Below are 13332 nucleotides of genomic sequence, written 5' to 3'. Positions count from 1 at the left end.
ATGTGAGTGACGTTTGTCTTTCATCAACCATTATGTGAGTGACGTTCGTGTTTCATCAACCATTATGTGACTGATGTTCGTGTTGCATCAACCATTATGTGACTGATGTTCGTGTTTCATCAACCATTATGTGAGTGGCGTTTGTGTTTTATCAACCATTATGTGAGTGACGTTTGTGTTTCATCCACCATTATGTGAGTGACGTTTGTGTTGCATCAACCATTATGAGAATGATGTTTGTGTTGCATAAAGTATAAACTGTAATGTGAGTGTCGTTTGTGTTACAGGTCTGCAGAAGATGATGTGTGTGTATGTGATGTGTTGATGACAGGTGATGTGTTGATGACAGGTGATGTGTGTGTGTGATGTGTTGATGACAGGTGATGTGTTGATGACAGGTGATGTGTGATGTGTTGATGACAGGTCTGCAGAAGATGATGTGTGTGCAATGTGTTGATGATAGGTGATGTGTTGATGACAGGTTATGTGTGTGATGTGTTGATGACAGGTGATGTGTGTGATGTGTTGATGACAGGTGATGTGTTGATGACAGTTGATGTGTGTGATGTGTTGATGATAGGTGATGTGTGAGTGTTGATGACAGGTGATTTGTGTGATGTGTTGAAGACAGGTGATGTGTGTGATGTGTTGATGACAGGTGATGTGTGTGATGTGTTGATGATAGGTGATGTGTTGATGACAGGTGATGTGTGTGATGTGTTGATGACTGGTGATGTGTGTGATGTGTTGATGACAGGTGATGTGTGATGTGTTGATGACAGGTGATGTGTGTGATGTGTTGATGACAGGTGATGTGTTGATGACAGGTGAAGCTCTACAACGAGAAGCGAGCGGACCTAGAAGAGCAGCAGCTTCACCTCAACGTGGGTCTGCAGAAGATCCGCGACACGGTGCAGCAGGTGGAGGAGTTGCAGAAGTCGCTGTCCATCAAGCGCATCGAGCTGGAGGAGAAAAACAACGCCGCCAACCTCAAGCTCAAACAGATGGTACGTTGCGTCTTCCACACATCATCCATACAGCTTGATGGAAATCATTATGGATTGTACGTTCCGTTGTTTGCAAACCTCACGAACTAGCAGATATTATGTTGCGTCTTCCACACATCATCCATGTAGCTTGATGGAAATCATTATGGATTGTAGGTTCCGTTGTTCGCAAACCTCACGAACTAGCAGATATTATGTTGCGTCTTTTACACGTCTTCTTCTTCTGTCTTCTGCGTTCGTGGGCTGAAACTCCCACGTACACTCGTGGTTTTTTGCACGAGTGGAATTTTACGTGTATGACCGTTTTTTACCCCGCCATTTAGGCAGCCATACGCCGTTTTCGGAGGAAGCATGCTGGGTATTTTTGTGTTTCTATAACCCACCGAACTCTGACATGGATTACAGGATCTTTTTCGTGCGCACTTGGTCTTGTGCTTGCGTGTACACACGGGGGTGTTCGGACACCGAGGAGAGTCTGCACACAAAGTTGACTCTGAGAAATAAATCTCTCGCCGAACGTGGGGACGAACTCACGCTGACAGCGGCCAACTGGATACAAATCCAGCGCGCTACCGACTGAGCTACATCCCCGCCCGACTTTTACACGTCATCCATACAGCTTGTTGGATGTCATTACAGATGTACGTTCCATCGTACACAAATCGGTAGCAGACTTTCTTGGAAAGTGATGTTAGTTTAGAGCAAGGTGATTGCCTTGATGAAATAGATGGCAGGGTATCTCTTATACTGTCTTGCTGCCAAGTGCAAGCTGAAATAGATGTTGGGTAGAATCTGGCACAGCCCTACCTCGTGCGACGTCAGCTACAAACTTGACAGAGAAACCTGGTCAATTGGTGGTTGTTTTGAAGTATGTGCAGGATCCTTGCTGTTAAAATAAGTCATGTCTGAAGAAAGATGCAATATACTTGAGGTATATCAGACTGTGATGTAGGTAGGTGTGCAGTGAGAGTGAGGTAACCATGTGTTGTATCCATGACAACCAGGTGAAGGACCAGCAGGAGGCTGAGCGGAAGAAGGTGACGTCACAGGAGATCCAGGTGGCGCTCATCAAGCAGACGGAGGTGATCAACGAGAAACAGTCGAGCGTCATGGAGGACCTGGCTCAGGTTGAGCCTGCCGTCGTGGAGGCTCGCAACGGTTAGTACAATCCCCGTCTCTTTGTCAGGGGACATAACTCGTGGAATCTGTCACTGGGGATAACGTGAGAAATCTGTCACTGGGGATAACTCAAATAATCTGGTGGTGGGGATAATTCAAGGAATCTGTCAGTGGGGATAACTCCAGTGCTCTGTCAGTGGGCATAACTCCAGTGCTCTGTCAGTGGGCATAACTCCAGTGCTCTGTCAGTGGGGATAACTCCAGTGCTCTGTCAGTGGGCATAACTCCAGTGCTCTATCAGTGGGCATAACTCCAGTGCATTCTCAGTGGGGATAACTTCAGCGCTCTGTCAGTAGAGATAACTACATTGTTTTACGCTTGTTCCCTGGAGGGCTCTGTCATTGGGGATAACTACTTAATGTCTTACGCTAGTTATCTTTAAGGCTCATTCAGTGGTTTTTACTCTATTGTCTTCGAGATAGAACTTTTCTGGGTGCAAAATACGTTTTCAGGAGTGGGTAGTTTGAAATATGAATATGTCTGCTTGAAAGACAATTGAGTCTTTTTCTTACGTGCAGTATTATGTTAATGTTAAGATGAAAGTTTATGTCCATGCTGTAGCTTGTCATTAAAAGGTGTTGAGAGAATTATCCACAGTAAAAGTGTCTCAGATTTGGTTTGAGGATGGGCACAGTGTGTTCTGTACTGTTAGCTCCGTGTCTCTGCTGTATGCAGTGAGCTGTGTGTAAGTACAGTGGTACACCATAACAGAGATCCACCGAGCAACGTTCACCCCCCCACCCCCCCCTTCCCCCACAACACACACCAAGTCCCATTGCCTCTCAGCACTGACAGCCCCAGCTTTTGGTGTTAGCTTGCATGTCGTACAGTGTGGTGACATTCTTCACTTGCTGTCATGGGACCTGGCTTCTCTTGGCTTTTTTTTCTTTTCCTCCCCGAACATTTTCTTCGTTTTACCCAGAGATTTTTTGGTTCTTTTCCATCTACTAGAACAAGACTTGCATTTCAAGTTTAGTATGAGTTTTATATGTGTAGTATAACTGACTGTTTTGTTTAGGCCAACAAGCAGAACAGTTTCATTTTCTTGAACATTTGTAGAGCCAGAGCTTTGAAACTTGACACACTTACATGGTTTCATGACTTTGTGACAATGGACCCAAGCCTGGTTGACCCGAGTCAAATATGAGTGTCAGGTTTGCATACAGTGCCAGACAATTATCCTTTTCTTTTATCTTATTTTATTAGGTCATAGACGAGGGATTTTCTTTGGGTGTATGTGATTATGTATTATTTGTTCCTCTTTCGTGTAGACCGGACCCCCCGCGGGTAAGGGGGAAGAATTTACCCCTCCCTGGACCCCCCGCGGGTAAGGGGGAAGAATTTACCCGCTGTTCCCCAGCATGTCGTAAGAGGCGACTAACGGATTCTGTTTCTCTTTTTACCCTTGTTAAATGTTTCTTGTATAGAATATAGTAAATTTTTGTAAAGATTTTAGTCAAGCAGTATGTAAGAAATGTTAAGTCCTTTGTACTGGAAACTTGCATTCTCCCAGTAAGGTAATATATTGTACTACGTTGCAAGCCCCTGGAGCAAATTTTTGATTAGTGCTTTTGTGAACAAAAAACAATTGACAAGTGGCTCTATCCCATCTTCCCCCTTTCCCCGTCGTGATATAAACCTTCGTGGTTGAAAACGACGTTAAACACCAAATAAAGAAAGAAAGAAAGAAAAGTGTAGACCGGCACGGTGGCCTAGTGGTAAGGCGTCCGCCCTGTGATCGGGAGGTCGTGGGTTCAAACCCCGGCAAGGTCATACCTAAGACTTTAAAATTGGCAATCTAGTGGCTGCTCCGCCTGGCGTCTGGCATTATGGGGTTAGTGCTAGAACTGGTTGGTCCGGTGTCAGAATAATGTGACTGGGCGAGACATGAAGCCTGTGCTGCGACTTCTGTCTTGTGTGTGGCGCACGTTATATGTCAAAGCAGCACCGCCCTGATATGGCCCTTCATGGTCGGCTGGGCGTTAAGCAAACAACAAACAAATCCTCTTTCGTGTTATGTATAACAAAGGATGAGTCGTATGAGCATTTACTATTCTTGTTGTTTTTTTTAAACTTGTTTTACAATTGAGAAATAACCTGTGCCTTTTATGTGCTTTTGCTTTGTTCCTCCAAGATGATCATTTTGTTCATTCCACACAGTCTTACCCTCTGCACTCGCGGAGTCTTGAATGACTTTTGTTAGTAGAGTACATTTGGTTTCCTTTTGTTATTATTTGAGTTGTTCCTTGCATGGTTTTGGTCGTGGCTTTGATGTGTTTTGTTGTGCACTGTTGTCTGCTCCCCCCCACCCCCTTACCACCCCGGGTACCACCCCGGGTACCACCCACAGCGGTCAGCGGCATCAAGAAGCAGCACTTGGTAGAGGTTCGATCCCTGGCCAACCCCCCTGCTGCGGTCAAGCTGGCCGTGGAGTCCATAGGCGTGCTGCTCGGGGAGGGCGAGCTGGAGTGGAAGCAGCTGCGTGGAATCCTCATGCGCGAAAACTTCATCTCCACCATCATCAACTTCACCACCGACCACATCACGTGAGTGACCCCCACCCACCCCACCTTCCCCTTGCCTAAAGCCGCTATCCGCCTCAGTGCTGACCGGGGGTGTCTGTGCTGCGTCCCCTCAGTCTGGGGGTGCTGTCTGTGCTGGCAGGGAGAGAAACGGCCTTGAACATACAAGTACAGCTCACTGCACTGCGCTTTTCTTCTTCTTGTCAAAGAAATTGTTCCTTTCTGGCAGGGTGTTAGTATTGTGTCCAGTTGTGGACAAAAAGGGAGTGCAGCGCAGAGCTGTTTGAGTATCTTCAGGGCACGTTCTTCCCAGGACTTGTACAGACAGCCCGTCTTTTCCTCTCCTGTCCCTGCCCTCATATCACGCCCGCTCCCATCTTCACCCCCACACCTGCCTTGGGTGATACGGGGTGTGACTGTTGAGCCATGTATAGTGTCACTGGACCGGGTTGTCACACAGGGGAACACAGGCAATGCAGGGTATGAAGAAAAGAAAGCCAGGGTATGGTAGAGAGATAGGTAGGTAGGAAGATAGGTAGGTAGATGTGAGAGCCAGTGGCTGAGCGTTGAGTACCTGCCTACAGCGGTCAAGGGCATCAAGAAGAAAGACCTGGTAGAGATCCGGTCCATGGGCAACCCCCCGCCCATGGTCAAGACAGCGCTGGAGGCCATCTGCATCCTGCTCGGGGAGAACGCCTCCGACTGGAAGACCATCCGCACCACCATCATGAAGGACTCCTTCATCCCCTCCATCGTGTCCTATAAGTCAGACGACGTCACGTGAGTAGCCTTGGCCTGGCCGCGGGGTGACGATGGGCTTCCACCGCCATGCAATATGTTGTGCAGCTTTCACTGGGTGTGCTTCATTGCCTTCACAACTCTAGCGTAGCGTCTTCACCACCTTGCTGGAACACTGGCACTAAATACCTTTTATTTACTTATCTTCTGTTGGTGGTTGTCCTTCTTTTGTTTAGTTCACTCTTTTGGTTCCTGTATGCTTCAGGATGTGTGTGTTGTGTGTGTGTGCGTGAGAGAGTGTGTGTGTGAGAGAGTGTGTGTATTTGTGTGGTGTGTGTGTGTGTGTGTGTGTGTGTGTGTGTGTGTGTGTGTGTGTGACAGAGAGAGTGTAAGTGTGTGTGTGTGTGTGTGTGTGTGTGTGTGTGTGGCAGAGAGAGTGTAAGTGTGTGTTGTGTGAATATATGAATTGTTAAATGTAAGTCTTGATGTGAGTGGTGGTATAGGTCATGTTGTACGTTGTGAAAATGTCTGTTTCATTAAATTAGCACTTAGGGGCTTTCTTCAAGCAAGTGGCAATGACCTTGTTGTGGAGAAATAAGAGGCTGTGCTATGATGAATTAAGTGAGGACTAAATGCCTTTTTTTGTTTCCCAGTGTTATGTACCTCTGTTTTTGTGTTTATTTTGTTTTTCATTTGTAATGTTTCTGTTGTGAACTTGTGATAATGAATTTGTGTAACTGTCTGGACAGAAGAACAAGTACAACATATAGGAACGGTCAACACACACACAAACACACACACATATATACACACACACACATACACACACACACACACATACATACACACATACACACACACACACACACACTCACACACACACACATATATGATTAAGTGCCAAAAGGTGCGCACGAAAAGCGGACAAAGGGGCTAAAAAATAAAAGTTGACAAACACGACTGATATCGTAATTTTTGTTAAGACAACAGATGCTGGAACCCAATTACGAAAAGAAAAGATAAATTTACCCAAATGATTTTACAAATAACGATAATTTTGTTCGTTATATCATTCAAAACGGCACTGAGTCATAGCATTAAGGTTATCTCGCACGTTTTTAAAGCTAGGGCTTTGAAACTTGGCACACAACCAAAGTATAATGACCTCCAGGTATGGTGCACATCACATTAAACAATATTGAATTTCAAGGTCACAGCGAGGTTAAATTTCCTTTGCAAACTGGAAAATTGTCGTTGTCACGTCTTACATGTTTTAATACTAGATCAGTTAGACTTTACATACTTCACATACTTTCAGCATTTTTATAAAACCTCATTAAAAGTGACCTGCTGGTTAATCTTTGTCAAAGTTCAAGGTCACAGCGGGGTCACATCTGGTCCAAATGTGGAATATTTTCAATTTATTCAGCGCGTTTATAGCACGAGCTTTGAAAATACACACAGTTCTAGTGTATAATGTTCACACACGATTAAAGTCTGGTTGAAAAAGTCAAGGTCACAGCAGGGTCGCGTTGAGGTCAATCATATACATTTTTCAATGAGGTTTTCTCATATGTTTTTTGAAGCTAGGGCCTTGAAACTTGGCACACTACGCAAGTTAAATTAAACCTCATCAAATTCCAAGGTCACAGTAAGGTTAAAGATCCTTTAAGGATATTTTCTAAAAAAGGTGACCGCCTGGTTAATGTTTGTCAAATTTCAAGGTCACAGCAGTGCCATCTGGCTTAAACTTTGAAAAATTGTCAATTTCTTCAACTAGTTTTATAGTGTTTGAAGTCATTCACACATGATGAAAGTCTGGTTGATAAAATCAAACGTCAAGGTCGCAGCGGGGTCGCATTGAAGTCAGACACATGCAATTGTCATTTTCACGAACGCCTTTTAATCAACACCTTTGAAACTTCACACATTCCAAAGTTTTGATGTTGTTTGGTTATAATCAAAGTGTGGTCAATTTCCATGATTGAGAGCATTCAGAGGGGTCAAGTTGAGGTCACACAAAAAGTGATAATCTTTATAAGACTCACGTTTGCTGCTATTGCTCACTTGACATTGGTGAAAGTGCTTATTTTATAATTGTTGATCTTGATGTTTTGACCAATTAATATTACCAGGATCAACCATACCAGATTTCAAAGTCCAGAAGTTGTCAAACCTCAAACCTGTTGGAAGTTTCAAAGATTTAAGCATCAACAAATTTCTATTTGATTTGACCCAAACTCCTGAAACATCCAAGAAAAGGAAAAATGTGTCCAAGCAAGGAAAAACGCCATTTCTTCAAAGGCTGGAATAACTACAGAGGCAGCCGCGTCATTACACACAATGCAATTACGTCATACATCATACATTTCTATGAGTCATGTTGAATGGAATGGTGGCATGTGCCTCTATTCTAGCTAACAACAAAGCTGAAAAAATGAATATTATCTGTTTGTTTTGTTTGTTTTACCCGTACGAGACCTTTCTGTGACCTTGACATGTGACAAGGATCTACCTTAACTTCTTTAAGTCGGAGAATCATTGAGAGTTGTGTGATGTTTGAAGGCTCTCCCTTTAAAAGATAATGATGCATTTTCGTGTTTTTGATTTGCCCATATGTGACCTTGAGATTCGACAAAGGTCAACAAGACTTTAACCGTGTATGGAGGCTATTAAGCCCAAAAATGTGAACTTTCAAGGTTCTTGCTTTGAAAAACTCTGAGAAAAAGGTTATGTTTTTTTTTTTACCCACACGAGACCCTGCTATGACCTTCACATTTCTCAAGGATCAACCTTGAATTCTCCATGTTGAACAATCATTAAGCAAAAGCGTTGTTTGAAGTTTGAAGGTTCTAGCTTCAAAAATCTCTGAAAAAATATGTTTCATCCGTTTTCTGAACCACATGTGACCCAGCCGTGACCTTGAAATCTGACAAGGGTCAACAAGACTTTTACCATGCATGGGGGCGATTAAACCCCAAATGTGTGTGAAGTTTCAAGGTTTCAACTTAAAAAACGTCTGAGAAAAATATACATTTTCCTTTTTGGACAATGTGTTGCACGCAAGACAACACGACAAACGCTCGTGTTATCATTCTTTTACTTTAAGGTCGACTTGCGTGCCCGCTCTTTCGCTAATCTCAATTAAAATTCATCTTGGAAGTTCGGTTTTATTACGCTTTTAATTAAGAAGATTAAACTAAGACAACAAATAGTTAGTTTTACCCATTAAACTCGATAAGGTAGTGACATTTTATGTTGAACGCAAGATGGTGTCGCACGCAAGATCTGAAAAGATGTTGACGACATAATTTCAACACTTGATAGCGCATTCGTGGTTCGTGATTTCTTCACAAATTTTGAACACAGAATGTGTCACGTGGTTCCGTAGATGAAGTAGATCTTTGTACATGTAAATTTTGTTTTTAAAAGAAAATAACCGTTAATTACCGAACATTTTGTCGCACGCAAGATATGACGAAATTTTCAAATCGTTTTCAAAAATGTTGTTCAAAAGTTCTGCAGTCTTTGCTGGATTACTTGAAAGACAGCAGTTTGATACACCGTTATTGCTTGACGTGTCGACATCAATTCCAGAATTTTTGAAAAAGAAATTTAGTAAATATCTGCGATTGAAAAATGTATGCCGTGATGACGACACATCTTGCGTGCGACACCTTAAAATTCGGTTATCGAAAAAAAAAAAATTCTCTCGAGATTTAGATTTGACGTTTGGTCTCGTCTGTAAAGTGATGTTTCAGGCATTCAATCAAACTAAATGCAATTCATTTGTGCTTCTTGTTATTTTTCTGTGGCATATTCAAAACACGAGGTATCACGATGTCCGTTTTCAGATGGCCGGTTTTGGCGTTATTTTTGACTTTAAACAAAGATAACTTCAAAACCGTTCAAGTCAGACACACGAAATTATGTCCACTATCTCTTCGCACATTCATCCACACACACACCAATTTTCAGCAGACACACGTTTTTAGAAACAGTTTTATTGTAAAACAAAGTCGTCTTCTGTTCTGTGAGCACCTTTTGGCACTTAGTCATATACACACAGATTTACTCACACACTCACACAAACCTACATATGTGAATGGGGCAAAATGTTTAAAGTTGTTCTACAGTTGAAAGTGTTTTACTAAGTGTTGAAATTAATAGGTCTAAATAAATATGGTCTGAAATGATGTATTTGCTGTACATGTTTTCTTTTCTTTTAGAATAATTAGTAAGTGATCTTATGCTGAATGTGCATCCATCTGGGCAACTGAAACAAACTGACGGCAAAGACCACAAAATGATAAGCTTAATTATCTCAAATATATATATGATAATGGCTTGTGCATTTATATTATTCTTGCACATCATCAGTGAAAGTGCACACACAACACACACACGCACACGCACACACATTCACGCGCACACATTCACACTTGGGTAAACACACACACACACACACACACACACACACACACACACACACACACACACACACACACACACACACACACACACACACACACACACACACACACACACACACACACACACACACACACACAGCAACAGAAGAGCCATTTGGCTTGGTGTGAGATTGACTGTGTGTGTTTTCTTGGCAGGGATGAGATCCGGAACAAGATGAGGACCAAGTACCTGTCCAACCCTGACTACAACTATGAGAAAGTCAACCGAGCCAGCTTGGCCTGTGGTCCCATGGTCAAGTGGGCCATCGCTCAGGTAGGTGCCCACTTGTGTGTGTGCGTGTGCGTGTGTGTGAGTGCAGGAGGTGAATGTGGCAGTTTAAACTGTGGCCTCATGGTAAGGTGGTCCATCACTCAGAAGGTTGGAACGAGGCGGATACCACAAAGCATGATTAAATTACATATCTTACCCAACTCACATATAGCAATTAACCCTGGTTCAGTGCTGGTATCGCTGTACGCGTCCCCTTGGTAACAAGAAAGACGCCTCTAAGAAAGAGTGACCGAGACCCGTAAGGGTGTCTAGGCCAGCCCGGAAACGAGGCTGCCTTCCGTATGCGCGCGCATACTCCGCCATATGCATCATTCTAAAAACTCAGCGTCAGTGGGACTGGTCGCATTTTGTACGCTCTGGCTGTTTCAGCCTTTGTTACTTAGTCTTTTTGACTTTGTTTCGTTCCTCTTGGTCTCTTCTTGTCATCTGGACTTCACAACTATGTTGAGGTGAGGTCGTTCCTTGTATTTTGCTTGATTTTGGCAGTTTTGTTGGCCGTATTTTGGACTTGCGATGTTTCTCAGAAATTTTTTCGTGAGTCGTTTTTCCGTCATGGCTGACAATGCTAAGAAGAGGGCAGCTTCTTAATAGGTAGCTGCTGTGCCCTTTTCTCCTTAGAAAGCTTTTAGGAAGTCTAAACAATCCGGTCTATGTCCGTTTCTGTTGTAGATTCTCTTGCTAAAAATCTTTTGATGTGTTGATTGTTTTACCCGCTTAGCCGGTAGACAAGTCCGCTTCCAGTTTGTTTACTACACTGGTGACTATTCCGGAACCCCCATTTTGCCGGCCAACGGCCTCGCCACGTTGTAAGCACCGGTTCTCGTCCTTTCATCGAAGTTAAGCAACGTCGGGCCCGGTTAGTTCTTGGATGGGTGACCGCCGGTGAACACCGGGTGCAGTGGCCACCTTTGTTTTAAGCCTACGGATTAGTCCGGGCTCGGTGTTAAACATGTTGTTATTGGGCTTGCGTCTGTAGACGTGGCCTCTTTGCTTTTGACTTTAAGTTCACAGGTTTCTGCTTTGGCAGCTGGCACTGCGTCATCAAAGGCGGAACTACGTGCTCTCCCGGCCGGGGTTGCTGTGTGTTCGTCTCTGGACAGTGGTCGTTCGTCCCCTGCTGTGACCTTATGTGGGGAGTTCACGGTCTCCGGCGTCTGTCCTTCTTCACAAGGTATGTGTACTCCACGTGAGCGTTGTCTTGAGGGAGTAGCCTCGGGTCTAATCCCAGGTGAAAGTTCTGAAACACTGGCTGATATCCACCGCTTAGTCGGGGTGTCAGTGGGTGCTAAGGGCCCTGACAAGCGAACAGATGTTCCTTTTCTTCCCGCCTCGTCGGTAGACTGTGGTCAGGTTGAAAGGCATCTGCTTCCGCCCAGGGGGCAGGAAGGGGTGCGTCCACGGTGGTGGACGACATCCAGCTTACTTGCCGTTCAAGTTGTCCAAACGCCGTGACGCGGGCAGCGGAAAACGGCATTTAAGTTTTGTGGAAGTTGGTGGACCGCGAAAGGCGGGGGTCACCTTCCTGATTGCGACTGCGAGCATGAAGGAAAGGATAACGAGGATACTTCCATTTGAGGGTGCGTCCACGGGGATGGACGACACCCAGCTTACTTGCCGTTCAAGTTGTCCAGCGCAGTGGCGTGGGCGGCGGAAAACGGCATTTAAGTTTTGTGAAGGTTGGTGGACCGCGAAAGGCGGGGGTCACCTTCCTGATTGCGATTGCGAGCATGAAGGAAAGGTTAACGAGGAAACCTTCTTATGAGGGTGCGTCCACGGGGATGGACGACACCCAGCTTAACTTGCCGTTCAAGTTGTCCAGCGCAGTGACGTGGTCGACGGAAAATGGCATTTAAGTATTGTGGAAGTTGGTGGACCGCGAAAGGCGGGGGTCACCTTCCCGATTGCGATTGCGAGCATGAAGGAGAGGATAACGAAGTTACTTCCATATGAGGGTGCGTTCACGGGGATGGACGACAACCAGCTTAACTTGCCGTTCAGGTTGTCCAGCGCAGTGACGTGGGCGGCGAAAACGGCATTTAAGTTTTGACTGGAGGGGGTGGTTGAGAGCAAAGCTTTACTTCCTCCACCTCTATCCGGTTTGATGACTTCTGGAAGTTCGGAGGAACAGGATGTTCACTTCAGCTTCCGGGAATCGTTGTCCATTGCCCTGGAGTTGGCAAAGGGCCGCGTGTAGCCGGGTTCTCCGGTGAAAGTGGTGTACGTTCGCAGGAGGTAGCAAGCTTTGTGCGGTGAAGTGTTGAAACCGTGTCTGTTCTTCCGCTTTCTGGCGCACGTTCAGCAGCGGCTAAGAGCCCTAGGCAACGTAAGCTTCCGCCCTGGGGGGCAGGAAGTTGGTGGGCTGGGTGATTCTTGGGTTGACCATGCGAGTCTCTCTGGGGGTCACTTTCCTACCTTTGATACCGAGCAGGGGGGCAGGAAGCGAGCAGTAGGGCTGATTCTTTGTTGGAGATTTAAGTCTAGCATGGAGTCAGCTTCCGGATTGCACGGAGGTGCATGAAGGCTGTTCAGATTAAGGTGCTCCTGTTTTTCTGTAAAGCACTGATTTTAGGTTCTGTTTCAAGTTAGCAAGTGCAGTGGCGCTCGCAGCTGAAATGGTTCGAGGTACAACGGGATCGTCCGGTGTGTTTCTGTGCAACCGGGTGGTCCCGATGTTTACTTATCCACGGCCTGTTGCGCTTTCGCTTTTGCGGCTGTGACTTCTGGGTGCAGGACGGGATATCCTTCTACTGTTAACACTGTGGTGTTGGTAGTCGGCACTTTTCAGCTTTTGGCTTCTGGTTCCGTTTCTGCGGTTCCTTTGCCTTTTTTACAGGCTGTTTTCACTTTCTCTTCCAGTCTTCCAGCTGGCGTGAGTCAGGTGGATGGAGATCTGGCATGGTGTTATGACGTTTGAAACTTTTCAAAACTTTTCCGATTGTTGGCAAGTTTTTGCCTTATCGGGATGGGTGACTGGTTCTCATCATTTCGATGTTCGTTATGATGCTGGAACAAGAGGAGGAAATGGGGAGGCTCATACTTCAGCTGTGTCGCGGTTCGCGGCATTTTGTAGTTGGTTTGAGCTTTCTGAGGAGAATCTTCGAGTGTTAAGTTCTTAGATCCTC

General features: G+C 45.0%; 1 protein-coding gene across 8 annotated transcripts in view; it reads left to right on the top strand.

Annotated features, from left to right (window-relative positions):
• The window catches only part of LOC138953643 (cytoplasmic dynein 1 heavy chain 1-like), a 213050-nt gene that overhangs the window by 113276 nt on the left and 86442 nt on the right, over nt 1-13332 (top strand). For 6 of the 8 annotated variants that reach the window (XR_011451579.1, XM_070325521.1, XM_070325519.1 and 3 more), the window contains 4 exons: nt 828-1007; nt 2012-2165; nt 4537-4732; nt 10075-10192. Coding sequence is in view for 7 of the 8 variants with exons in the window: in XM_070325521.1 (XP_070181622.1) it covers nt 828-1007; nt 2012-2165; nt 4537-4732; nt 10075-10192 (648 nt within the window). In the remaining variant the exon portion in view is untranslated. Of the gene's footprint in view, nt 1-827; nt 1008-2011; nt 2166-4536; nt 4733-5292; nt 5489-10074; nt 10193-13332 lie in introns of all 8 variants that reach the window. The other 2 variants (XM_070325522.1, XM_070325520.1) reach the window with 1 other exon arrangement.

The sequence above is a fragment of the Littorina saxatilis genome, linkage group LG17 (assembly GCF_037325665.1).
Source record: "Littorina saxatilis isolate snail1 linkage group LG17, US_GU_Lsax_2.0, whole genome shotgun sequence".
NCBI classification, from domain to species: domain Eukaryota; kingdom Metazoa; phylum Mollusca; class Gastropoda; order Littorinimorpha; family Littorinidae; genus Littorina; species Littorina saxatilis.
This window is presented reverse-complemented; position numbering and strand designations above follow the sequence as displayed.